This window comes from Harmonia axyridis, chromosome 3 (genome assembly GCF_914767665.1).
Source record: "Harmonia axyridis chromosome 3, icHarAxyr1.1, whole genome shotgun sequence".
Lineage (NCBI taxonomy): Eukaryota > Metazoa > Arthropoda > Insecta > Coleoptera > Coccinellidae > Harmonia > Harmonia axyridis.
This window is the reverse complement of record NC_059503.1, coordinates 15,410,709-15,436,765: the sequence shown is the minus strand read 5'-3', so window position 1 is coordinate 15,436,765 and position 26,057 is coordinate 15,410,709. Positions and strand designations below refer to the sequence as shown.

Sequence of the window (26,057 nt, the reverse complement as noted above, 5' to 3'; positions counted from 1 at the left end):
TTGACATATGACCCTTTTTTTCTTTCGATTTCAAGAACCTTTTTCCAGCAACAGGGGGTATGTTTATTATATATATATATAAGTTTCTTCAAGGGTAAAAATCGCCATGATGATAGCCAACCTTCTTAAAGGAGACGGCACATAAAGAAGAAGATATATATAAGGAGGTAAGAACTGTATATGTGATAAAACCACATTAGATCTCAAAATAACTGAAATTTGAATTCAGAGTAATAATTGGTAGTGAAGATTAGATTAATAATTAACGTTAAATGTTATTTCTTTAATTTACAGATATGATTTATAAAATCGAGTCATTACATTATATTTTCCAAGAGAAAATATACTTTCATTTTCAGGAAATCATTTCTGTTGTTATTCTGGAACAGTTTTTTGGGATATTAACATATATATATATATACAAGGTGTCACATTGAAAAAACACAGAAGTCTTTTCTGGTTGAAATATTAAAATGTTAGAAAATCACATGAACCCATCAATTTTGTACTTGAGGGGACATTTTTCCTCATAAAAACCAGATCATTCCATCCCCTTCAAATTGGAATAGGCAATATGGGTTGTGTGATGATATGTTGAAAAAGGATTTTCAAGGTAACTTGGGAGATGTTGATTTTCAGTCAGATATTATATAAATGATTGATTAGATCCTGAAAAAATTTTCTGTCATATTCAAGAGGAAGACTTTTTCAACAACATATGGCTCAACCCATCGTCACTATATAAATTTAAGCGATGGGGTTGTCACGTAGAGGAATTATATGATACATTGCCAAATGTTCCAACAACATTTTTTCAGTTCGCTGGGTATTCATTGGCTGGCGTGTAAGAATTTAATGCCGTCAAACGTATCTGAATTCTTACATATGGTAGAAAAGGACGGAAAATCAGAAGAAAGTTTGAGATTGCTCCATTCATTCAGAAAAGTGACGGCTTCTCAGAAGGGCTGGGGGAAGCTGAATAGGTAAACTTTGACAGGTGCGGTAAAAATCACGTGGTATCATCACCTCTTAAAAACACCTCAAGCACAAAATTGACGGGTCCGAGCGATTTTCCAAAATCTTAATTATTCTAACCGAAAAGATCTATTTCCCTTATAATGTGACACTGTATATTCTTGCATTTATGATGACCATGTTTAGCATTGAAAAGAAAAATACTTTTGGTTTTATTCATTTCAATGCTAAACATGGTTAGCATAAATGAATCACATTGAATGTGGGAAGAAACTAAAGAATTTCATATTTAAGAACATAATGAATGTATGGAATGAATTACTTTAATTTTTCAAATTAATATTTTCTTGTTTATGTTTATGATTTTATTTCATCTTAAATCTTGCAGTTACATGAAATAATGTATAAAATAAGTAGTTTCATTCACTTTGGGGAATTAAAATTGTTATAATAAAAAGTATGCTTAATTTTAAATTATCACATAAAAAATTAGATGTGAAAGATTACTGAATATACATGTAAAAATTGAAAATTACAGGTTTTTATTACAAACATACAAAGCTGCATTTTAAAATTAAAATTATTTTAATCATTAAGCGCAGATCAATTATACAATACAATAGAGAAATATTATGAGATTCTTGTATAAATGTTTATCAATAAAAGTTAGGATAGGCTGTTTCAAACCTAATAAACATACTTCTCTAGAATATTTTTAGAAGGAACATTCATTTTAGAAAGTAGCACCTTCCATATGGCAATCAATAATTTGCTTTTAAAAGTAACACTTGGATATTATTACATTGTGTATTAGAATATCCACAAAAAAGTTACCTACCTCAAGGGAGCGAATTGAATAAAATAATGTAAAAATTAGTCTTTGGGGTGATTCCTTAAAAATATAAAGTGAGATTCATACAATATAACAACTATTTAAAGCTCATCATGGCTTTCCTTATTTGTATAATGATCAACTAATAAAGTTACTTTTTTTATTATCTCATCGGTATTCCTGACAGAAATTTCATACTTTAGTGAATCAGAAATGAATAGGAAAACACTAGGGTACGCATTAATATGCAGACTTTGACATAAATTATTTTCAGCTTGACAGTCCACTTTTCCACAATTGACGTACCCCTCAAGTTCCTGAAATATAGAATGAAAAAAAAAATTTACTGGAATAAATTGAACTAAATTGATGATGAATTACAATTATTCATCAAACTAGGTTATTTGATAAATATTTCTTGAATTATTCATTGATGTTCATTGAAGATCATTTTGATGTAATTACATTATTAATAGTATTTCATTGTAAAGATAACCTTCATCGATTACATTCAAACTATAGCAATATGCTTTAGGTTGAAGTGTATGTTGTTTTAAATGAATCTGTTCAAGATCTAAAAATAACTTACATATCCTATTGTAAAAAAAATTTAAATTAGCAGCAAAACACTTTATACAAATGAAAAAAAATGCAAATTGTCCGCAGCATAAGTTTGCCCAATCAGGTTTGTTTTTTATGACATGATAATATAATAGGTATGAATCATTCAAGCTTCCTTTGGATATTTAATAATATATTTTTTGTTGTACTAATGTTTATCGTTCTCAAAAGTCGATAAATAGGAAAATATTTTTTATACTAGAATCAAGTACCTTATAAAACTCACCTTAGCAACTTCTCTGAATTCTGGGTCAAAATGCGTACAATGGCCACACCATGGTGCAAAGAAATCTACTAGCCATGGTTTTTTCAATTTTCCTCTTAACACCTCTTGTTTGAATTCATTTTCGTTGAGTTCTCTAACATTTGACGGTATCAAGGACAGAAGCCACCGTTTTAGTGTTACTAATTCCCAGTTGCCAGTATAGAAGCTGAAATATGTTTTGAAATCAAATCAATGCTTACCATTTATTGTAACTATACATACATAACACTATTGAGTCCTTTACTGCCAAGAGGAAAGAGTCTCAAAGTTGGATAGGCCCTTATATTTTGTGATGAACATAAGGCAGCATTAGAAACACAGTCAATTTGAGCCATTTTCAACTGAGGGAACTCAGACATCTGGAAAATCATTTATTTATTACATGCAAAATTTTCAAAGAGCAAACCAATAATAAGGGTTGCCTTTCTTATTCAATATGGATATTGGTATACCACCCTTTGTTAAGAGTTCTTTAAACTTATATATAAAAAAAATTCAACTGTCACCTGTTTGGCCAATTTTCTCCATATCAAGGATAATTTTTGACATGGACCACACCAGGGTGCAAAGAAATCAACAAACCAAATTTCATCAACAGGCTTTCTCATTAATTGTACAAAAGAAGAATCATCAAGGGAAATAACTAAAAATGAAATGTTATTAAAATTATGTTATTAATTGGAGACAATAGTAATAAAGTGAAACAAAAAAATTGAAGATTCAATCCAATTCAATATTAATTCCCAAATATTTGTAATGTATAGAACTTGATTTGGAGGCTTTAATTGTTTTTGCTGTTTCTAATTACCTTCTAGTTTTTGTTGTGTCAGGTCGCATTTCAGCACTGTATGTCATAATTAATTACTTTACTTAATATCTCACCTTTAGAGTTTATGGCATCTTCTATAAAACCAACAATTCCATCCTCATTTGGTACACCATGAAATCGCTCAATTTTAGAACCATTATAGAGAATTGTAGTAGGATATGCTGATATGCCTTCCCTAGTACAGAGACTTCGATGAAGGGTACAGTCTATAGTTCCAAACTGAACTGTATTCTTATCAAAATGTTGACTGGCCCTTCTCAACTCTGGAAGGAGTTTTTTACAAGGAGGACACCAAGGCGCAAACCAATCTATGAACCATATTCCATCTGAAATAATTTTTGAGTTTTAACAACTAAATTAAGATAGGAGAACAACTTCCAACCTAAGTGAGTTTGTTTCAGGGGCTATACCTAAATTTGTAACAATTTTTTAAGGTTTTTTGGAGGATGTAAGTAATGATAAATGTAATTTTCATGTAGTGTCAGTTTCAAGGCAAGATGGTGTAGCATTTATTTCTTCCAAATTCTTGAATTCCTTCTATCCTAAATTAACAAATTTGAATGCAGAATCTCTTTCTTCCATGCTCCTATACCATAATGGCATATATGGAAAGGGTAAAAATAAATTTCAAGCATATCTCATTTTATACATTTTATTATCATGCAATTTTGCATTTTTATTCCAAAAGAAATATGATAATGATAATTAGAAGTATTAGAATATATCTTGAAACAAAAATCAACAAGCATGCAAATGCTAACGACTTCATGCCAGTGCTTTTCTCATTTTAGGTTTATTCAATATAAAACAAACTAAACTATTAGCCAATAGTTTGATCAGGCTTGGCTAATACATACCATGAAGATATAAATTTGCTGATTCAAAATTTTCATGTTTGTCCATGGTATTTCGAAGACTGATCAAACTATTGGCCTATTTAAATTCTGTAGAGAGCAACCCCTCCAAATGGTGTAAAAATAATTCCTAAAATTGAACAAACTTACCTTCTCTCCTTATTTGTTCAAAATCGTCAGGTGTCAGGGCCCGTAAGTTTGTTGATCTGACACTATCGCGAGCGAAAGATACAATGTCATGCATAACATCCCTGCCATGGTGTATTTCAAAAGCTCCTCCAACTTTGAGAGTACCCCAAACAGGGTATCTGGAGATATGTAATTCTGAGCAGAGCGAACTACTCTGAGCACAATGCACTAAACCTACATTTATATTTGTGAGCAATGATGGAAGATGTTTCAATTGTAAATCTAAGTCAGTCGCAGATCCAACATGGAAGCACAATAACCAGGGAGTAGTAGCACCTTCCCTCAAGTGATTTCTGATCTCCTGAAAGGAATAATATGTTTATCGCTATGAAAATTAACAGCACATCTGAAACGGGATGATTACTTTGAAATGAACTTCGTCAATAAGTTGTGGCCCTGGAAGAAGATTCAATATGTTCTCCATCAATTCTATAAAATCTGATCCGTCAATTTTTTTAATGCTGTTAGAATCTTCTTTTTTCCAATAAATAATTCTATTGTCTTTGAATGTCTTATCGATTTTTTCTGCCAAATTATCATCTAGAATTACGCCTGCGGCAACTAGTCCTTCCTATGGGTATACAAAAATTAGTATCCTTATCAGGAATAAATTTTAGATTCAAGTAACTTACTAGTGCAGCAGCTAATTTGATTTGAGTTTTGCTTTCTATACAATCTGTATTTTCTGAACACATAAAGAGAAGCCACTGTGAATGCTCATTTTGTTTCTGCTGCCAAGTTTCTGGAGTTAAAATGGTAATTTTCGAAGGAATCTTTGTGAGAATGAAATTTTCAATTTCTTCGAAATTTCTGTATCCTTTATATCTTTCTCCTTCTTGTAGGTTCGCCTGTATATAAAAACAAAAGAATTTGGGCATTGGACACAAAAGATTATATTAAAACAACATGCAAGGTGTTATAAAAAAATGTAAATTTTCAATCAACTCTTTCCTTTATTAAAGTACCATCCCCAAAAGTCCATTAAAGAACATTTTAGAATTTAGGGATTGAGTTTTGTAAACTTTGTTAACAACGATAATGTGACCTCTCATCAAAGGATATAAAGATAAGAATATACTATATAATGCCAAACTTTATTGAATAGACTCACTTGTTTCTCATAGAACATTAGAGTTGGGTAAGAAGAAATACCCAGTTGGTAACAAAGAGACCAATCATCTTCACAATTGACAGCAGCAATTCTAATGGTTCCTTGGAATTCTTTGGCTATTTTACGCCAAGTAGGTGCTAATTCGTGGCAGTGATGGCATTGAGGAGAATAAAAATTGACAAACCACATCTGTGCATCATCCAGTATGTTCACCTCTACAGAAAAGCAACATGAATAAAAAAAATTATCAAATAAATGACCACTACAAAATAAGAAACCCTTAGGCAAAAAGGAAACAGAAACTCCTAATGTTTGTATAGACTAGAAAGCCTTCAAAGGTTGGCATTTTTTTATTGCTATGAAAGGAATTGCTGAGTTCATTTCTCGGCAAGAAAAGTAAAAAACAAAATAATGAATAATGATATCGAACCACAATGATCTCAATGAATGATTAGAGTAAAAATGAAATAACGATATTTACCATAATCAGATCTACTCAAAGTCACAATGATGGGATCATCATCGTAAATACCAAAGTCATTCTTATAATAGGAATAACTATGATAATGTTTTTCATCATTCAAATCAGATCCTGTATCTCCATATAAATCGTAATGTTTCCTTGTTTCTGGTTCTTTGAGTACTTCATATGCCCTAGTGAATTTCAAGAAATTTTCATGTGCCTTTGGATCATCCTGCAAGTTACAAATTAAACTATAATATATGAAATTAGACATGAATTAGTATTTCGAATGAATTGACTCTGAACTTTAGAGCCCATGTCAATTAAATTTATAAATTTAAAAGATATGTTTTGACTTGATATAATAAAAGTTATTCATAAAATATTATATATAAATATGAGAATATTGTATGGTCCTTCCATATATTGTTTGTGAAATGTGAATTTTTGTGATGGTGCAGTGCTATATGAAATGTTAGTAGATTTATTATAGAATAAGTAGGTACTAAGATGGTATAGGCGTCAGGTATTCAGAATTCTTGAGAATGGAATAACTTACAGTATTCTTATCAGGATGCATCTTCACAGCAATTTTTTTGAAAGCTTTTCTTATTTCTTGGATATTTGCATCCCTCGATATACCAAGCAGTTCATAGAAATCAGGTTCACCACTACGGACATAACATAAGCACCAAATAGCAATGGTGAGCATATAAATATTTATCTTCATTCTGAAAATTAAAGAAATTTGTATCAAGGAGAACAATGAACTACACTTGAAAATAACAGAATTTGAAACACGTTGCCTATTATTATTATTACTATAATAATAGTGGAGAAATATTGAAACACTTTGGTACATTTGTTTTTCAGATGAAGAAAATAAACTTGTTTTTGAATTGAAAAAATGAAGGATTAGCAAATATTTAAACTGAAAATAATTAATTTTAATAAGAGCTATATAGTTCTGAAAGATTATAGACGAATTTAATTGACTTACTTTAAGTATCCAACTAATTATATTTTTTTATTAGAATATATGTAAAATATTTCTTGCGTTAAAAAATTGCCAACTCATATTTTTTTATCCTAGAAGAATTATTTTACTTTTATCTTTACGGAAACAAGTGTTCGCCACATCATATCTTAGGATTTAAACCTTCCAATCAAAAGAAAACACCCACGGTCATAATCGTTTTAAATTTAGGTTAAATTAAACAAAATGATTTAACCTAAATGTTGATCTTGTCATTCACATAAATTTAAGGCAAGTTCGGTAAGGTATGCAAATTCTAAGATCTCTTAAACAAAAAATGCCTTCTCCTCTAGGACAATCCATTGCTGTAGTAAAGAAAAATTAACAGACAATGACAACATATCATAACTTATTTATTAATAAAAGTAATATGGCAAGAAAAGCTATTTATACTTTGTCATTATTTCATTTCAATTATTTATTATTGAAAATTACACCTGAACGATTTGATTGATTTATGGAAGAATATATTTGAAAATTTAAATTTCCAATGTATCACATTTACGATTTCAGTGGCATCTTTGTATTTGAAGATGAACGAAATACAAAACCTGTTTTAACAATGATTTTCCAATTGAGTTTTGCAACCAATCAGAACTCATTGAAGTGTTTGAATTTAAATTTAATGTACGAGTTTTTCTGAAAATGAAAGCCCTGATTTTCCTCTATTTAACTTCACGTTGAATAACATGATTTCCTCAAATTATTCGGTTTTGAATGCGTGAAAAATTAAAGCAGTAGCGCCATCTTCCGATTATGAAAATTTATTTATATGTTGATAGGAAATTTTCCTCATTATCAAGGTCAAATTTTTGAAGTACTTTGTCAGTATAAAAAGTTAGCTCCCGTTTCATAATTTTTACTTCATACAATTGCAATTTTAGAGTGTTGTAGGCTATTTGTGTGTTTATATCTGCTGGAGTGAGTATATCACGTATAAATGAATCTTCAGTTTTGATTTTTCTTTCGGTATTTTAGCAATTCTTACATCAATTTTTAACCGCATTACCAAGTTTAGTTGGTATAATTTTTCTGGTAGCTCAAGAATTAAGAAAGCAGTTTCGGTGAAAATGTCTGGAAAGGATGTGACCTTTAATAATGGCAAAAAGTGCCCGATCCTAGGTCTTGGAACTTGGAAGGTTTGTTCAAATTCTCGATTCTTTATATTTATCAGGGGAACAATTTGTAAACACATATAGTTTGAGAAAATTAAATATTCTTATCTCAGTTGAATAATTAGGTATTATTTAAGCGATAAAAGTCATAAATATACATAATAATGTTTTTATTTTGATTTGCTTTTAATTTTAATTACTTCACCTCAACAATTTATGATGACATTCGAATCAGAATAAAATATAAATTCAACAAATAATATTTTTTGTTCTAATCTGTAGCTGACATTTTATGGCACCACCTATCATCTAGAGAATGGTTTCTTTTCAATTAGCTCATAAAATTTCAGATACTGAAAATAATGTTTCAATATTTTTCACCCGTATTTCAAATTTGGATTTTTTTCTAAATTTTTCAGATGGATTTGCGTTTGGATATTTAATTGATGAATAAATCTATATTTCATAATGTAAAGCAATAAACATTAGTGTCAAATTTGTGAATGCATTTGAATTTTCAATAAAATTATGAAACTCATTTTGGAAATATAAAATATGTCAAACCAAATAATGAAATCAATATTGTTTGTATAGATTGTAGATTTTTTATTTGATTTTCTACTATTCATTGAAAATATGCTTTATTGATTCAGAAAGTGATAATTTCGTTGGAATTATCTATTGCTTGTATAAATATTTCCAAAAGAGATCTATATCGATCTCAAGTACTATTAGTATTAGAACATCTAATTGATGTTTACTTATTTGAAAAGAGCTATCTTCCATTTGAAGTTGATTAGACTGGGTACACAAAATTAAATTTCAATGACTTTCAACTGATTATTTTAGAAAATCTTGGTTTTTTCAGAATAGACCTAGAAATTTTGATTTTAGGATCTCCCATATTTCTGCACTGTTCATAGATAGTAACTCATAAATAATACTGTTTTTTCATCAATTCATTTACAGTTCAGATAATGAGTAAAGAATGGTCTTGACACCCACTCAAACATTTTTTACATTCACTAGAATGCATATAAGGGAAACATAAAACAGTTGTGAGGATTGTCAAGTACTTTATTCTACTGAATAATGTATTCTTGAAACATTAGGACGGAAAAAATTCTAATAAACACCCTTTGAAATGTAGGGAGTCTAGAAATATGATGTATATAATTATATTTTATTTTTATATAAAATTTTGGATTGCAGTCACAACCTGGTGCAGTCACTCAAGCTGTGATAGATGCCATTGATATAGGGTACAGGCATATCGATTGTGCCCATATTTATGGCAATGAAAAGGAAGTTGGTGCTGGCTTAAAAGATCGTATTGATGCTGGTGTGATAAAACGCGAGGATATATTCATCACTAGCAAACTATGGAACAGTTGTCACAGTAGTAGTTTGGTGGAACCAGCTCTGAAGAAGACTTTGAGTAATTTGGGATTGGATTATTTAGATCTGTACTTGATCCATTGGCCCTTTGGACATAAGGTGGAAATTAAATTTTTTATTACCCTCAAACGAAATTTTCAAGTGATCTCTGCTCTATTTTATAGGAAGAAGGTACTGAATGGCCTAGAGATGCTGATGGAAAACTTTTGTTGAGCGATGTTGATTATGTAGAAACATGGAAAGCTATGGAGGCAGTCAACAAAAAGGGACTGACTAAATCTATTGGAATTTCCAATTTCAATGAAGATCAAATAAATCGCCTTTTAGAATCAGCGACTGTTGTTCCACAAACAAATCAGGTAGTTTTTTAGCTCAGTTACCTTAAACATATCGCTCTATGTCACAATAATAATATTAAAGACAGTTTGGGATTTAGTTACTAACTAAAAGTTCATGAGAATATTATTTTTTCTGCACTTCAACTCTCTAGTGTGCTCAATTTTTTTCAAAATCATTATTATTATTGAATTATTGTCTTCTGAAAAAAAAATAACTAATTTTATCTTATTTTCTGGGTAGCAATGATGTGAAGTCAAGACTTTTTGAGCACTCTTTCATTCATGCGCCAATTGCACCCTTGGAGACTACAGAACTATATATTGGTATATCCAAGATGCAATGAAGGAATGAGCTCTTGACTAAATGTCATTGCTTTCCTCATTTTTCCACCATAATTTGCAGTATTATGAATCAAATTGATGGAAAAATCAATACTCAGGTTGAATGCCATCCATACCTCAACCAGAAGAAGCTATCCGCGTTCTGCAAGTCCAAAGGAATAACCATAACGGCTTACAGTCCTTTGGGATCTCCTGATCGTCCTTGGGCCAAGCCTGAAGAACCTCTTCTTTTGGACGATCCAAAAATTAGGGAAATTGCTGATAAATACAGTAAAACACCAGCTCAGATAGTATTGAGATACCAAATTCAACAAGGCCATATTGTGATTCCCAAATCGGTTACCAAGTCCAGAATTAGGGAGAATTTTGGTGTTTGGGATTTTGAATTGAAGGATGAAGACTTGAAATTGATTGATACTTTTGATTGTAACGGAAGAATTTGTCCATTTGATGAGTAAGTATTCTAGGCTTTCACTGATAGTGTTCTAATATTTTCTACAGAATGTTTAATTAGGAAATTTACTTATGAAAACGGTTTTTTCAAAGGATGATCTATTTAGTCAGAAATAATTTAAAAAGCATCAACTTTTTTTCTCAGTACTTTGTCACAACTGTCGATTCTCTACTCACTCGAATTTCTCAGTCTCAAAATTTTTTGTAAAATATCATACCAAGCTTTCGTGTGCAGAAGTGCTGAAAACGTTATGTAACTGGCTGATAAGACTAAATTCCTGAAAGGAAAACTGTTAGGATAATGAAATATAACCAAAAATTCAGCAAATCGTCCGCTAAGAGTGTAAATCTGCTGTGTCCATAATGAACAATTTCACAGGAGACCAAAAAAACCGTACAGTACAGTGTTATAATAATAATAATAAGAGAGTTTATTCATGAAAATACATTCAATAAACTCTATTGAATGTATTTTCATGAATAAACTCTCTTATTATTATAACACTGTACTGTACGGTTTTTTTGGTCTCCTGTAAAATTGTTCATTATGGACATAGCAGATTTACACTCTTAGCCGACGAAATGTTATTTAACAACCACCGAATTTCCTGATATTTCAAAGGCATATTGGATGTATTGAGCACACTTTGCCTTTCATTCACCCTTATTCTCATTATAGTAGTATTCAGGGTGATTTCTAACTAAGGTAAGAACTTCCTAGGCTGATTCCTTAGGTTGTTTTAAGAAAAAAAGGACTCACAAACATATGTTAGGAGTTGCTTCGTTTTCAAGATATTGGATGTTGAAGTTTCAAGATTTTTTAGTTTTTTCTCCATAGCTCTTCCAGTGTTTGAGACATAAGATCAAATTTGAAATATAGGTTCGTTACGTTTCTTATTTTTTTGAGGGAACTTGTAATTAAGATCACAAACCAAATATGCATAGTTTTTTGTTTTCATTGTGATAATAGGTTCCTACACTTTGTTAAAAATATTTTTACTATTTTTACAGGGCCAAAGGACACAAATACTATCCTTTCTGAGGTTCAGATATTCAAAAAGAAGTCAATGTGCAAAATTTTTTATTATAGTTTAAACATATTCTCTTCATATATAACCCTGTTGTGAAATGAATTGTTTCGAAAATCAATTAATAAACATTTATAATTACTTCTCTTTGATTTCTTATAAAAAAACTTCATGGAATTTCTTTTTTAATGTTAATTGAAATCTGAAAATAATTAATTTATAAATCTACATACTTTTCCAGTGAAATTTAATTATCCAAGCAACTGCTTTTGTAATGGAAATTTATAGATCACAGAGTTTCGGAAAACAAACAATATAATTGAAATTCAAGTATTGAATAATTTTTGTTACTTCTTTCAATACAATATGAAGGAATAAAAAAATTATTATTATAAGAATTAAAGCAAGTTGAACTATCGAATTACTGAAGGAGGTAAATGTAGAAAATTTCATGTACAAGACCTGTTAAATAATAAAAATGTACAAACAAAATATACACACTAAATTTTAGAGATGCAGTTTCTCATGCTAAATTATCTAACCTTAACAATATATTTATCTTTCTGAATAAAAACTTCAGATAGTCTCAATTATTTCCAATAGGGATAAAATTCCCTATAACCAAAAAACTAATTATTTCAGACTACGTCTATTGGGTTCACTTGCAGTTGGAGGTGGTGGGGGCCCCCTTCTGTCCAGCTCTTCCAAGTAATTCAATATTAACTGGGTCCTTTCTTCAGGAATGTGGTCAAGTACAAGATACCTCTTATCGTTCATGAGGATATCTTCAATTTCTTGCATATGTCCTTGGTTTTCTCTCAAGGTTTGTAGGGACTTATGGGTAATAAGTTTTGTTTCCTGTAATGAAAATAGTTTTATTAATGTCTAATATCTCAGTTATATTTTCTAGATAATTGGCGAAGGTCATGTTTTAGTAATTGATAATAATTTCACATTTTGTGGCAGCAGGCACAATAAGCTATTTAACAGTACAGTAGAAACCCGATGATCTGGACTAAGATGCATAGAAAACCTGGTGTGTGCAGTGATTCGATTTTGTTTCAGACTTTTTGAGATATCCACCTGTTGCTTTGGTGTTCAGATTAACCAGAGTTCTGTGGCGCTCTTCAAAAATTTTCGAATTCCCGCTATCTGCCTGGTGCCATTTGAAAATGAAATACTGACTTTAGACACTGCAAACTTTTTACAATGAATTACAATTCAGTTCCTATCAAATTTTTAATGAGATGAATGTAAGATGTCTAAAAACATGGTGAATGCACTCGTCAAATTTTGAATGCAATGACATTCGACCAAATTGAAAATATTAGTTTTAGTTCGTGGCGGCGCCGCAATTTCATACTTGTCATTTCCGTTGATTTTGATTGGATACATTGATTAAAACCCGATACTGACCAATCAAAAGCGACGTGTAACCGAGTATGATCGTGCAAAGTCGTGAAACAAAACACGAAACGTTTACTGGAATGAATTCAAATATTTGTAATAGAGAGAGTTTATTGGTATTTCAATTACAAGAATTACTTCCATAGATCATAACTAAAATGAACGATATACATATAGGTATATAATGACACAAAACTCGTAAATAATAAATAACAAGAATCTTAATTTGTTGATAGCGCTACCTACAGTTGACATAACGAAGCTTATCTAATATTCTCAAAATTGGCAAAACAAAAGCTAATCAGTTCATACACCTGGTTTTTAGACATCTTAGCAGCAGGCACAATAAGCTATTTGACAGTACACTAGAAACCCGATGATCTGGACTAAGATGCATAGAAAACCTTATGTGTGCAGTGATTCGATTTTGTTTCAGACTTTTTGAGATATCCACCTGTTGCTTTGGTGTTCAGATTAACCAGAGTTCTGTGGCGCTCTTCAAAAATTTTCGAATTCCTGCTATCTGCCTGGAGTCATTTGAAAATTAAATACTGACTTTAGACACTGCAAACTTTTTACAATAAATTACAATTCAGTTCCTATCAAATTTTTAATGAAATGAATGGAATATAATGACACAATAGAAGATTGTCACGAGCATAGAATAGAAAATATTATTATTATATGATATACTTAAAGTTCACGAAAGTCGAAAATCAAGAGAATGTCAAACGATGTATGCGCCATCTGAAATAGACGCGATCTCTCGAAATCAAGTAGGTATAAATCTGAATACGCCCGTTTTGTCTGAAAGTTTAAGGGCCAGTTGCACCATTTGCCTAAACATTGATTAAAAATTTAAACGTTGATTACTCTTTGATTTCTTAAGAGAAATCAGGAAATTAATCGACGTTTAAATTTTAATCAATGTTTAGGCAAATGGTGCAAATGGCCTTAACAGTTATAAGTAGACACACCAGGTATTCTATGCATATTAATCTGGACTAATTATCGTTGTATTTAGGCTTTCGGATAATTCCAGAAAATGGGCTAAAGTACATATTATCGATAGTTTTGGTTCATCAGCATTAAAAAAAATCCAAATCAAAATGATTTTCCGTCCTAAATAGATCATTGTAAGGATTAGCTGTATTTGATTCAGTTGACATTTTAGATGTATTTTCTCTGTACAGGGTGTCCCAAATTCAGTGTTCACTGAAAGCATCTGGAGAACTATAAGACTAAGAGAAAAATCTTCAAGGATCCTCGATCCCTTTTTTTCGAAATAATAAGATATCAGAAAGACTGAAATAGATCATGGAAAGAGTTTGCTGCATATGAATTGGCTGACATTTTTGATATTATTAACTCTGTACAGGATGTCCCAAGTTAGATGCCTTCTGGAAGCATCTCGAGAATTATAGACTAAGAGAAAAAATTTTCAAGGATGCCCGATCTCTTTTTTCGAAATAATAAGATCCATTTTATTTGCGCTCAATAAAAATCAATGAATAATTTGAAAGATTTGTCAAATAGCCTATTTGTCTAATTAATGTTGAATGAAATAATATTTTGTTATCTTACCTGAAGAAGTTCCTTGAAATGCGATTTGGCAGTAACAAGTTTATCTTTCAGATAATCTTTGTATTCTCTCTCACACTGAAAAAAAAAAAAAATTAATTTGAGAATATATTCCTTTGAAAACACTAGAGACTTACTCTTTCGCTTGAGGCGAATTTGGAATATCTTGGATCGTCCCTGATTTTCTTTTTGATCTCTTTCCATGTACTGGTCAATGATACATCAGCAGTTTCATCAAGTAGTTCACGGAATTTTTCCCGTTTCTTCTTCAATAATTGGTCGATGTGCTCATTGAACAATTTTTCTTTCTCTTCGCGGCCGAGGGAGTCCGCCAAGTCCCACCTATGGTCTTTTCTAAGGATACGTTTGACTTCTCTCCAACTCAGTTCAGGATCCCTTACCAAATCAGCCAACAAAGCGTTAAAATGCTGAAAAAAAACGACTTAAGCTAATAATGCAAAATAATTTACTATCGACTACATCTACCTGAATGGCTTCCTCTCTCTTATGGTGCTCACGTTCCTTGTCCCTATCTCGCATATGATTAGCAAGAGTGCGCTGAACTTCCTTCTCTCTTTCCCGCAAACTAGCTTCAACTCTAGCTTGCTTATCCTTGTCTTTATCTTTTTCTGTATCCTCTTGCTCTACAGATTCAATTTCTTCAACTTTCAAATCATCGTCAATTACTTCTTTCTCTTTTTTATGCTTCTCTTTATCTTTTCCTTTGTCTTCTTTGTCCTTGTGACGGTCTTTTTCACGTTCCCTATCTTTATCTTTTTTTTTATGCTTCTCTTTCTCACGCTTATGTTCTTTGTCCTTTTCTTTAGCTTTTTTCTTTTCTTCTTTGAGCATTTTACAATACTCTCTGAACCAGTCATCTCTTTGTCCACTGGACTCGACTGCTTTGTAACGTGGATCAGTATCAACTTTTCTCTTGACATCACACCAATAAGAATGGCGATCAATGTCAGAGTGTTCTCTGAGTAAAGCAAAAAAGTCCTTTTTGATCTGTAAATATAATTATTTAATTAGTAAGATGTTGAAAGCTGAGTTTTGAATTATAATCAATTCATAATAGATGAAGGAAGTAATATTATATTAAAAAAATCTTATGTATTATCATTCATCAAATAATGCTGAAAGAAGAAATGTATCAGCTGAAAAATTTATTAATGCCTGAAATCAAAAATCTACAATATTAATTTAGGACAATGAAGAATCCTGGATCATTGAACTGTAAAGAGGAACTAGTTATTAAGTCATTAGGAATCCTAAATCAATTTAATCAATTAGTGACTGAAGAAGACACTCAATTTGAGTTATTGAGGGATCCAAGACAATAAATTACATCTGTGATGAGATAAATGTAGTTCCTGTAAATTCTTCATAAATTTGGATTTAATTAAATTTGTGGAGGAAATATTTAATGGAAAAGTAGTACATTTTACATTGTAGATCCCTTCTAATCCAGCTCAAGTATTCAAACAATAATATTATACCTAGAATAACATCAAGTTACTTGAGATAGATCAAAAGAAATAACCACAATCTGTTCACATATAATCATCTAAAAAACTCAATAATATAACAATAAAATGTAGTTGGACACCTAGAATCCCTTCACCTGTAATTATAGAGAAGGAATTTTTCGAAGAAAAACATAAAGATGAAAAGACTTACAATCTAAACAACACACTGAGTGTTGGGACTATGGAATTCAAAATCAAAGCTTAATACAAACAGTTTGAGTGTATGTTCAGTACCGTTATATTAAACAAAGAGCCAGATGCCTAGATGAGGAGTAAGCACGACAATGACAGCAAACTCGCATGGTATGTAGAAAAGGCCTCGGACATTGGTCTAACCTTGATCCACACGCAGTAGTAGTATTGAAGCTAAATAAGAGACTCAGAATTTACTTTTTTGTTTTTGTAAGAAAGACGTACATTCACAAAAGAAGTTGGGAGTTCGAGATTTTATCTCACCTCCACTAGAATTTTCTTGTAAAAATTCACTGCACAAACAATATAAATCACAATCGTAATTGCTGATTCATTCAACATTAAGGCCCAGTTTCACCAAATGCTTTAATCTTGACTTAGCTCTTAAGTGAGGCCTTAGATCACGATTAATGTAATGTAGCGTTTCACCACACTCCAAAGCGCCATTTAATCGACCAATCGCGATTTAGCACTAATCGGCCATTTTTGGAGGATTATAACCTTTCAAGTTGAGATTAATAATTATTTATCAGTATGGAACTCTTGTCTATGTAGTTATTTTTTCGGAAATTTCTAATTTTTGGGTCAATTTTATCAAAATATGACTTTATGTATAGGCTCAATATTTCCCATTTAAAATACACGTAAATTTATTGCAAAGAATAATTTATTGATATGTTTGATTGAAATATTATTTAAGAAGCAGTTAAACTTGTTAATAAAAATAAATAAGTTAATAAAATTACTTATATAGTTTTTTTCCCAGAATGTGTGGTTTTGTGAAATGGGATAATTTCTTTTTAACTTCTGCAAGTTTCCGACATTTCGAAGCACATCACTCGACATTTTCGGCAAAAATTAACTTTGTTTTTTGTTTACAAGATGACAAATGTTTTGAAATGTTATGAGTTATGAATGAATGACACCTGACACCTAGCGCCAATGGTGGTCATCACTGCTAATACGATACAGAACACTATATAACTTTTTGTTCACAACGTTGCCAAATGGTTTGACTATTTAATCGCGATCATCTTCGGACGGGTTGATGCATGGTGAAACAGAAAACACTGTTAAGCCTGCTTTAGTAACAAGCGGAGTTTAATCAATCTGGGATCAAGTGCTGTTTGGTGAAACTGGGCCTTAGTACTTAAAATATAAATATTCTTGAGATGTGATTTATATGTTTGCTTCGTGATATTTCTTAATAGTATCATGGTTTGAAAACATACACATTCTTTGAGTTATTCAATATTTTTTGGATCTTCACAAGTTATTAAAAAAAGTTAATTTTTTAAAATATGAAACCGAATTTATTAATTTAAAAACGGGATTTTTGAAAACCCCAAATAACAAAGTTCAAAACAATATTCTGATAAGATTCTACTACTACCTTAAATCAGAACATTTTCGTCAAAAACAATCTATTGATGCGAGATTGCATCCGTGAGTAATATAAATTCTTGAAATTATTAACTTAGATAATACCAATTACATAATAAAAAGAATGTGTATTTTTCAATTTGAACCTGTAAAGTCATTTGCAATGAATAATTAGATTGGATGAAAACAGTTTTCACAATTAGCACTAATTGCATATATAATTTGGAAAAAACTAGTCAAAAAAAATGTTCCAATTATCTAATAATGATATATCTCCATAACTCATTTCAAGTATTGAATAAAAAAATAAGCCCCAGTTAGAAGAATTGGCTAAGCTTCGATTTTTGGAATATATGATTCTATAATATCTAATTTGAAATTAATCCTTGGCTAAAATTAATATTCAATATTATTGATGTTATTAAAATCAACATACAGAATGAAATATAACAATAAAATTTTGAAAAGAGTTGTTCTGCTTGACCATACTTATAAATGAGCTTGAAGATTTTCAAATTTAGTTTTCTAAATGAAATATTAAATATTATTTTATTTGTTATATTGAAAAATAATATTTTAATGGACAAAACTTCGAAGATATTTGTATTGGATTTTAAATATGTATTTTTCATAATGTCAACTTAGAAGTTCTTCCTAGTCAACAAAACTACCCTAGAATATAAGAAAAAAGTTATTACCTGTTCTCTTTTTTGATTTTTTTCTTCTTTCTCTCTTCTTCTCACTTCTATCAGGTATTCGTTGAAGAGGCTCTCTCGTTCTCTCATCTTTTCTACTCCCTTGAAACGCTCTTCTTTGGAATATTTCTGAGCAAAATCACCGAAGGAAGACCTGAAAAAATATGGGAATATTGAAGTCTACATATAATTCAATTTCATTTAATTCATTCAGTGGAATTTTTAAAACTTACTTTCCGTGAAGATGACTCTCTTGAAGTAATTTTCGGTATGCTTCCTTCTTCTCGCGTAGTTTGTTTCTCTTCTCCCGCCTCTCCTCTTCAGCTCTCTCTTTGACATACTTTTCGAATACTTGCTTCCTCTCTTTTGAGGTGAGCAGAAGGTACCTAGAGTCAAATACAATTTTGTGCAACTCTTTTTCCCAAGTGCTGAAAGCAGAAACCTGCTTTTCTGAGAGCATTTCTTTGAACAACTTCATTCTGGTATCTAAAGGAATCACTGCTCTTTCTTTGGCAGCCCTAACCTCAGCTTCAATCGCCGCTTCCTTACCTATGTCGATCTTCTTCCCAGGTTGCTGGGCATTGTTGCCATTTACTTCTTGCACATCTGAAAGAATTACTTGCAATAACAACACAGATCATACCGTAAGGGCTGGTTTTATGAATATTCAGAACACAATATCATTTGTTCTCCTAACCAATAAGGTTTGACTCATGAAGAATTTCATTTTGAATGTGTAATCAGCTATAGTACAGTGCATCCCATTTTGGGTGAGACAGCCAGGTTTCTCGCTTGTTATTTAAGATATAGCCTTGCGGTTTTCACGTTCCTGTCCTACTTTTTCATGAAATTCAAGTTGCTCTAATCAGATTGTACATAACTGTTTCCGTTCAAAAGATACAGGGTGATTTTGGAAATTGATACTTTTCGGACCCCTTCTTTATCTCCGAAATTATTAGAAATAATGCTGAGCTGAAAACTACGTCTGAATCAGAATTCTGCGTAGAATCCAGTGGCGTACTCATTTTTTTTTTTCGGGGTATGGTTTTGAAGATTGAACACAAACCTATATTTTTTTTAATGGAACACCCTATATATCTTTACTTCGTTGAATTCGTTATTTTTTTCCCTTCAAAATGATATATGATACTATGTAGGTAGGATGTTCAGAAATGTTAAAAAAACACTAAAACGTCAAATAATGATGATTTTTTGTTAATGGGCAATGGCTTTACCATAGAAAAGAAGAATCAATAATGATAAAAATAATTTATAGCGATGACAGCTAGATCAGATTGGTTTTTTCCCTCCAATGCCTACTTGATAAAACAATGCTCCCAAATGCATAGTAGCCATAATAACAACAAGGATGTTTGTGTCATCAATGACCTACTACTTTTAAAAATCGAAAGTAATAATCCTCTTATTGAAATATAGAAAATTCATGGCCCATTTACAAAAAAATCATCATTATTTGACGTTTTAGTGTTTTTTTAACATTTCTGAACATCCTACCTACATAGTATCATATATCATTTTGAAGGGAAAAAAATAACGAATTCAACGAAGTAAAGATATATAGGGTGTTCCATTAAAAAAAATATAGGTTTGTGTTCAATCTTCAAAACCATACCCCGAAAAAAAAAAAATGAGTACGCCACTGGATTCTACGCAGAATTCTGATTCAGACGTAGTTTTCAGCTCAGCATTATTTCTAATAATTTCGGAGATAAAGAAGGGGTCCGAAAAGTATCAATTTCCAAAATCACCCTGTATCTTTTGAACGGAAACAGTTATACAGAATCTGATTAGACCAACTTGAGTTTCACGAAAAAGTAGGACAGGAACGTGAAAACTGCAAGGCTCTATCTCAAATAACAAGCGAGAAACCTGGCTGTCTCACCCAAAATGGGATGCACTGTACACAACATTTTTGTGCCTACAAAATCAAGGAAGTAGAGATTATGGGTGTTCATATGAAATAACAATTTTAGGCTCTGTGCAAAAATTTTGAGCTTATCACGTCAGCAGATACATAAAAAATTCAAGAAGAATACTGGAAAACGGATTCTAAACATTTCCATGATTACAATTTTGATCGGGTTGAGATTTTGCATATTTATAAGTTCAAATGGATAGTATAACCAGAACCAAAGAAAATTAACGAAAAATAAAAAATTAATAAATAAATAAATATTGAAAAACAAAAACTTCAGTCACGGAGTGATCGCTCATAAGCTTCCTCTATTTTCGGTAGACTTGGAAGCAATAAGGATACATAATAAGTTTGATTAGTAGTAATGTTATTTGAGCAAAATCTGGCAAAAATATCATATATGCAATTCTGAAGACAATAAAAGCATTCTGCATGATCTAAATAAAGGGTTTTCCAATAGAAATGATACAATTTGAAATAGTTATAATGGCAACACAGTATTATTTTCTGAATTACTTATGTCATTTGTGTTCAGTAGGTTATGTCATTTAAGCATGAAAAGATACAGGCTTCAACAACATTAGAAATTGTTGAATTGTTTTCATCAAAACCACACTTCTTTAATATTAAAAAAAAAAAACATACCAGGTGACTCCTCTATCTTCTTCTTTTTGGGTAAATTTTCTTCTTCCGCTTCACTATCGCTGTCATCTGAGCTTCTTTTGGTTTTTCCGGGACTCCTTACAACCTCAACTTTGTTTGTGTTGTTAGCACCGCTCAAAATGTCTGGAGGTTCAGATACCATTTTGTCGACGTCTGTTCTTTTGAGAAGTTCTTCCGGTCTTTCCCATACAGAAGTCCTTGATGATGGATTATAGAAAAACACCCTACCATTTCCAGTCCAGACAACACACCTAGGGTGAAGAATCAAGAATTAGCGAAATATAGTAGAAAAGAGAAAAACATTATTTACCAGGGTGTTCCTGGTACAGGTGTACTCGAAACAGGCCTAGATTTATCCTGAGCCTTTTCCTGTTTGGCCTTCTCCTCCTCCTCTTTCTTCTTCTTTGCTTCCTCCTGTAATTTCTTCAGCTTGCCTTCCTCTTTTTCAGCATCTTTCTCTGCATCCCCATTACCTTGAGCCTGTAGCTTTGGCTTACCTGTATCTCCCATTGCGTCCACTGGTCTGGTCGAGATTCCTTGTGCAGCTGCTAGATTAGCCGCTGAAAAAATATCAATTTTAAAATCTCATGGTCATTAACTGGAATACATTCATATAGTTTTGTTTTTTATTGAACGATTTTTGATAATAAAGAATATTTTGTGACAAATTTTTGGTCTAAGAATCAGTGTTGGGTGATACTTTTGAAACAACGTTATTTTTTATAGATGTCCAAAATATTCAAAATAAATGCTTCAAGCTTAAATTTTCTTGTTCAATAAAATTTTATTATTATCAGAATAAATGGTACCCTCTGTACCAACTGAACTGCCATTTCCAAAAGCTACTGAAACTGCAAACGAAATAGTTTGTATGGAATGCGCCTTTCTTAGAAATTTTTTAGCAATCTATTCATAAAAAATTCTGGGATTTAAATTAATTTTTTTTTATTCAGTGATTTTTTCTTTGTTGTTATTTTCAAGATAATGTTTCATTTTAAATTTCTGTTACAGAATGTAATAAAGTTACATAACAATTTTTATGAAGCATTTTGTTAATTTTCAACTAATATTGGTACATTTAGGTTTATGTTTTTTTATTTATGTCCCAGCACTATTCGAGTATTTGTAAATATATTGCATATTTTAATATGTGGTTGAGCGCTGCTCGAATAGCAGGGCAAATATTTGTATAAGTCCTAATTATTTCAGGATGGAATATCTGATAAAGATTTTACACTGAATATCCTAGGATCCTAAGGTTATAATCTTCATATAAAATGAAAAAAAAGTATACAATGCGAGTCTTGAATAAGTATGTTGAATTAAACCAGATTCTCATTCAATAAAACAATTATTTACATTTGAGCATGCTCAACCCTTATCTGAAGAGGCTAAATTTTGTATAGGATCATTTACAAACCAAACAGAACACTCGTAATTAGATAGAAATTGCGGAACTCAAAGACATAACAAAGATTGGCAGACACAAACCAATGTTGTTCATTTTGCAAAAGTAAAGTTCTTTCATTTCAAACAACCTTTTTACTGTAATTCGGTAGAGTCGTAAGCGAAATGGATGAGCTGAGTAAGTAAGTGAACTCTTCAGATAAGGTAGAATTTACAATGAAATTAAAAAAAAAATGAGAACTCACTTTCTAGATCCTTCATGGGTTGAGGTTTTTCCCATACAGATTCGCCTTTCTTAGCATTGTAATAGTAGAATCGACCGTCTGGTGCTTTGTGCTCTGACCATTCAGTTGCCTTAGCAATCAGTTCTGGATCTACTTTACCAAGAAGAGGCAAACCTGGTGGCAATCCCCATGGTGGAGGTCCACCAAGAGCCCAAGGTGCCGGGGGACCCCCTGGCCAGCCTCCATGCATCCCAGGTGGCGGTAACCCAAAAGGAGGCACAAACTGACCAGGAGGTGCACCGAATGGGGGAAGCCCAGGTGGTGGTCCAGCAAGGACATTGGTCATAGCTAGAGGATTTGTTCCAGGTGCTGGAACTTTGAGTTCTTGCTGTTTTTCCTCGCTTTCTATTGCTGAAAGTGTCAGGTTAAGTAGTTTGAATTTGCAGACTCTTCTATCAGAACTTACATAAACATTAATATAATAATAATATACTAGTGACAAATAATACTACTAATGATGTAAGGAACAGTGGTTCAGAGAAGATAGAGGACCTCAAACTGCATGGGGATTAGGGTTTTAAATATCCCCTACTTAAGAAACCCCTTACAAAAAAATGATCAAATTATGATCTACTATATGTTCGACAATTATGTGTGAAAAATATAACTCGGTAAAAAAAATTAGAGTAGATATTCGAAAAAAGCATAAAAATTAAGTCGAAAATGATTTCCTATCAGACTGAAATTTTCAGGTTAGGTTCGAATCTCGAAATGCACAGTTAAGTTTGTTACAGGTCAAAGCCAACTGTGGCCCTTCGAAAATTTGTTTTTTATTTATTTCAAAACTGCAGATTTCATAGAGAGCAAAAATGTGTAACCAGAAATAAAGCAGCGACAGGTCTTTTAAGGTCTACTCAGACGTCAATAATTCCTGAATGGACCTTAGATATAAAATGACAATTTAACATTGTCCATACTTTAATGTTTAACTTTATCTAAAATTGAAATGACAATACATCGGACCATATTGATATATCTGTTTAGTAAATGTCATCATAAACTGGACATGATATGCCCACAAACCAACATTTTCGATTATTGAATTGCCTTACCTTCAGGTTTATTTGATATGCTTGCCTGTGCTAAGGCTGCTTGAGCTGCAGTTGAGGTATTTTGTGGAATTCCTGTTACTGTAGCAGCCTGAGCCATAGCTTCTACTTGGTCCTGAGATATAATTTTGATATTTGCACCTTCTGGTTTGTTCCATGTTGTTTCTCTAGTACGAGCATTGTAATAATAAGACTTTCCTTCAGCAGTTTTGGTTTCCACCCAGATTTCTGGTGGTGATGTTTCACTCTAAAAACAGCAGTAATAACTGTAGTATGTTGAGGAAAACACAAATTAAACAACACAAAATAATTTAGTCTCATTAATAATTCTCCAAGATATGAAAATATTATAAACATTTTTTTCAAAAGAATAATACACTCACTTGTGGAGGCTGGGATGGAGGAAACTGAGATTGATTTGTTTGTCCAAATGTAGGAGGTGGCTGTGAAGTTGTAGTATTACTCACAGTACCTGGAGGTGCAGTTGAATTTGATAACATTGGAGGAGGTGTGAATTGAGGACCATTAGAAGTATGTAAAGGTGGTGGTCCTGATAATGGACCTTGACCACCTCCTACTGGTGCTGGACCATTAGGTGGAGGTCCTCCAGGACCCCAACTCGGACCATTAAAACTCATTGGGCCTCCAAAATTACTGGGAGGAGGATTTCTTGGTGGAGGACCTCTAGTAAACATCGGATGATTTCTACCACGAAATGGTGGACCTCCTGGTCCAAAACCTCTTCCCCTAAATCGTGGGGGGCCTTCACCCCGAGGAACTGATCCAGCCCAATTTCTTGGTGGTTGATTTCTTCTAGAACCAATGTCACAGTAATTTAATTTTTAGAAAATATAGCTTACGATTATAAGGAATGAGTAGAGCATAAACTGATATTCCAAAAAGACTATGAATGTCAATTGTAATTGAATATGAAATTTTCAACTTAATGCAAAAGATTACCTAAAACCTCCACGGCCTCGGTTTCTAGGTGGAAATTCTTGGTTAATATCTATATCGTTATCAAATCCTTCCTCGTCGGGAAACTCATCTGTTGGCAATCCGTCGACATCACCTTCCTCATATTCCATTGAGTTTTCATTTTCAGCCATATCATACGTAAATATTTTAATGTAACCAATTTAATATACACTTTTAATTCTGAATGAGTTAAATTGTTTATATTACAAATGGCGTCTATGCATGCATCATTGTGAGGAAACCATAGATAAATTCAAAAGGGACCCCTTGCAAGTGTTGCCAAACGTCTGAACTCAATCAATTTTTTCTGTTCAACAATTTTTATTTATTTCTTTAGTCGGATAATATTTTTTAATCTATCCTATTTAAATATAAATCCAAATAAAAGATGTTCAACTTCCCATTAAAGAATCTCTGAATACGGATATAACAGGTATCTAAGTATCCATAGTTTTGTTTTTCAAAACCTATATCTTCAGTCACACTGAACTTCAGTGTGGTTTTTGTAAGCATATATTGGATACCAAGTATCAAATGAATGCATAATACTTCAGTTCCTGATAGTATCGGACACTCAGAAGCACAGAACACAAATATAGAGAAGTATCCAAGTTGCACATCCCTAGGAAGTCATAATAATATATCCTCTTCTTCATTCTGATATCTGTTATGATGTCCTAGGCTCAATGACGCCAGGGTTATTATTATTATTATTATTTGAACTGGGGTCGTTTTGCTTCTGTGAGCCTTCCGGGAACTGCGACCATGCAGATCTTTTGTTCACTACCCTACTCATTCATAGAAACCCAGGGAGGTCGTCAACGACGTTAATAAAATTGACAACCTCCCTAGGGGCCTTGGCCATTACCTCTCTGGTATCCAGGACCGGCTTGCCCATGTGAATGGTTCTTAGGCCAGCCAACTCTGGACACTTGCATATCAAGTGTTCAGAAGTTTCTACTTCCGATCCACAGAGCCTGCAAATCTCGTCTGCTGACTTACCCATACGGTACAAATGATGTTTATACCGACAGTGCCCCGTCAGCAGTCCCACCATCACCCGAAGCTCCGCACGTGACAGCTTCAGGAGTTTTCTGGTGTAAG

General features: G+C 32.2%; 3 protein-coding genes across 5 annotated transcripts; 1 reads left to right on the top strand and 2 right to left on the bottom strand.

Annotated features, from left to right (window-relative positions):
* Positions 1–268: 268 nt before the first annotated feature.
* LOC123675815 (dnaJ homolog subfamily C member 10-like) lies at positions 269–7,406 on the bottom strand. 2 transcript variants are annotated; one of them, XM_045611339.1, is made up of 12 exons: positions 7,372–7,406; positions 6,699–6,870; positions 6,158–6,371; positions 5,677–5,891; positions 5,198–5,413; positions 4,930–5,136; positions 4,527–4,866; positions 3,576–3,848; positions 3,200–3,336; positions 2,916–3,052; positions 2,655–2,859; positions 269–2,124 (listed from the first exon to the last, which is right to left on the bottom strand). In XM_045611339.1, exons 1-12 carry the CDS (start codon positions 7,389–7,391, stop codon positions 1,909–1,911), a joined length of 2,352 nt encoding a protein of 783 aa, XP_045467295.1. In that variant the 5' UTR covers positions 7,392–7,406; the 3' UTR covers positions 269–1,908. The 2 variants fall into 2 exon arrangements, with proteins under 2 accessions (XP_045467295.1, XP_045467296.1); XM_045611340.1 differs by lacking the exon at positions 7,372–7,406 and adding an exon at positions 7,140–7,347.
* A 526-nt stretch (positions 7,407–7,932) lies between these two features.
* On the top strand, positions 7,933–11,990 carry LOC123675816 (aldo-keto reductase family 1 member B1-like). Its single transcript, XM_045611341.1, has 6 exons — positions 7,933–8,096; positions 8,154–8,314; positions 9,503–9,787; positions 9,853–10,047; positions 10,467–10,822; positions 11,833–11,990. The coding sequence occupies exons 2-6, from the start codon at positions 8,246–8,248 to the stop codon at positions 11,861–11,863; spliced, it is 936 nt and encodes a 311-aa protein (XP_045467297.1). The 5' UTR covers positions 7,933–8,096; positions 8,154–8,245; the 3' UTR covers positions 11,864–11,990.
* LOC123675814 (transcription elongation regulator 1) lies at positions 11,886–25,195 on the bottom strand. Of its 2 annotated transcripts, none has more exons than XM_045611337.1 (12): positions 24,936–25,195; positions 24,359–24,788; positions 23,979–24,222; positions 22,888–23,277; positions 21,546–21,795; positions 21,218–21,486; positions 18,870–19,242; positions 18,640–18,790; positions 15,324–15,845; positions 14,975–15,265; positions 14,841–14,915; positions 11,886–12,707 (listed from the first exon to the last, which is right to left on the bottom strand). In XM_045611337.1, exons 1-12 carry the CDS (start codon positions 25,082–25,084, stop codon positions 12,483–12,485), a joined length of 3,369 nt encoding a protein of 1,122 aa, XP_045467293.1. In that variant the 5' UTR covers positions 25,085–25,195; the 3' UTR covers positions 11,886–12,482. The 2 variants fall into 2 exon arrangements, with proteins under 2 accessions (XP_045467293.1, XP_045467294.1); XM_045611338.1 differs by having other exon boundaries at positions 24,359–24,785.
* Positions 25,196–26,057: the final 862 nt, after the last annotated feature.

Bases quoted from the DNA above. Each gene is read 5' to 3' on its own strand.
- LOC123675815 (XM_045611339.1), bottom strand. From the start codon at position 7,391: ATGACAAGATCAACATTTAG. The intron at 6,871-7,371 runs GTTAAATCATTT...TTTAATTTTCAG, and splicing joins ATGACAAGATCAACATTTAG to AATGAAGATAAATATTTATA. The intron at 3,849-4,526 runs GTAAGTTTGTTC...AAATTATTTCAG, and splicing joins TGAACAAATAAGGAGAGAAG to ATGGAATATGGTTCATAGAT.
- LOC123675816 (XM_045611341.1), top strand. From the start codon at position 8,246: ATGTCTGGAAAGGATGTGACCTTTAATAATGGCAAAAAGTGCCCGATC. The intron at 9,788-9,852 runs GTGGAAATTAAA...TCTATTTTATAG, and splicing joins ATTGGCCCTTTGGACATAAG to GAAGAAGGTACTGAATGGCC. The intron at 10,048-10,466 runs GTAGTTTTTTAG...ATCAATACTCAG, and splicing joins TTGTTCCACAAACAAATCAG to GTTGAATGCCATCCATACCT.
- LOC123675814 (XM_045611337.1), bottom strand. From the start codon at position 25,084: ATGGCTGAAAATGAAAACTCAATGGAATATGAGGAAGGTGATGTCGAC. The intron at 24,223-24,358 runs GTGAGTGTATTA...TGCTGTTTTTAG, and splicing joins CTCCATCCCAGCCTCCACAA to AGTGAAACATCACCACCAGA. The intron at 21,796-22,887 runs GTGAGTTCTCAT...ATATTTTTTCAG, and splicing joins ACCCATGAAGGATCTAGAAA to CGGCTAATCTAGCAGCTGCA.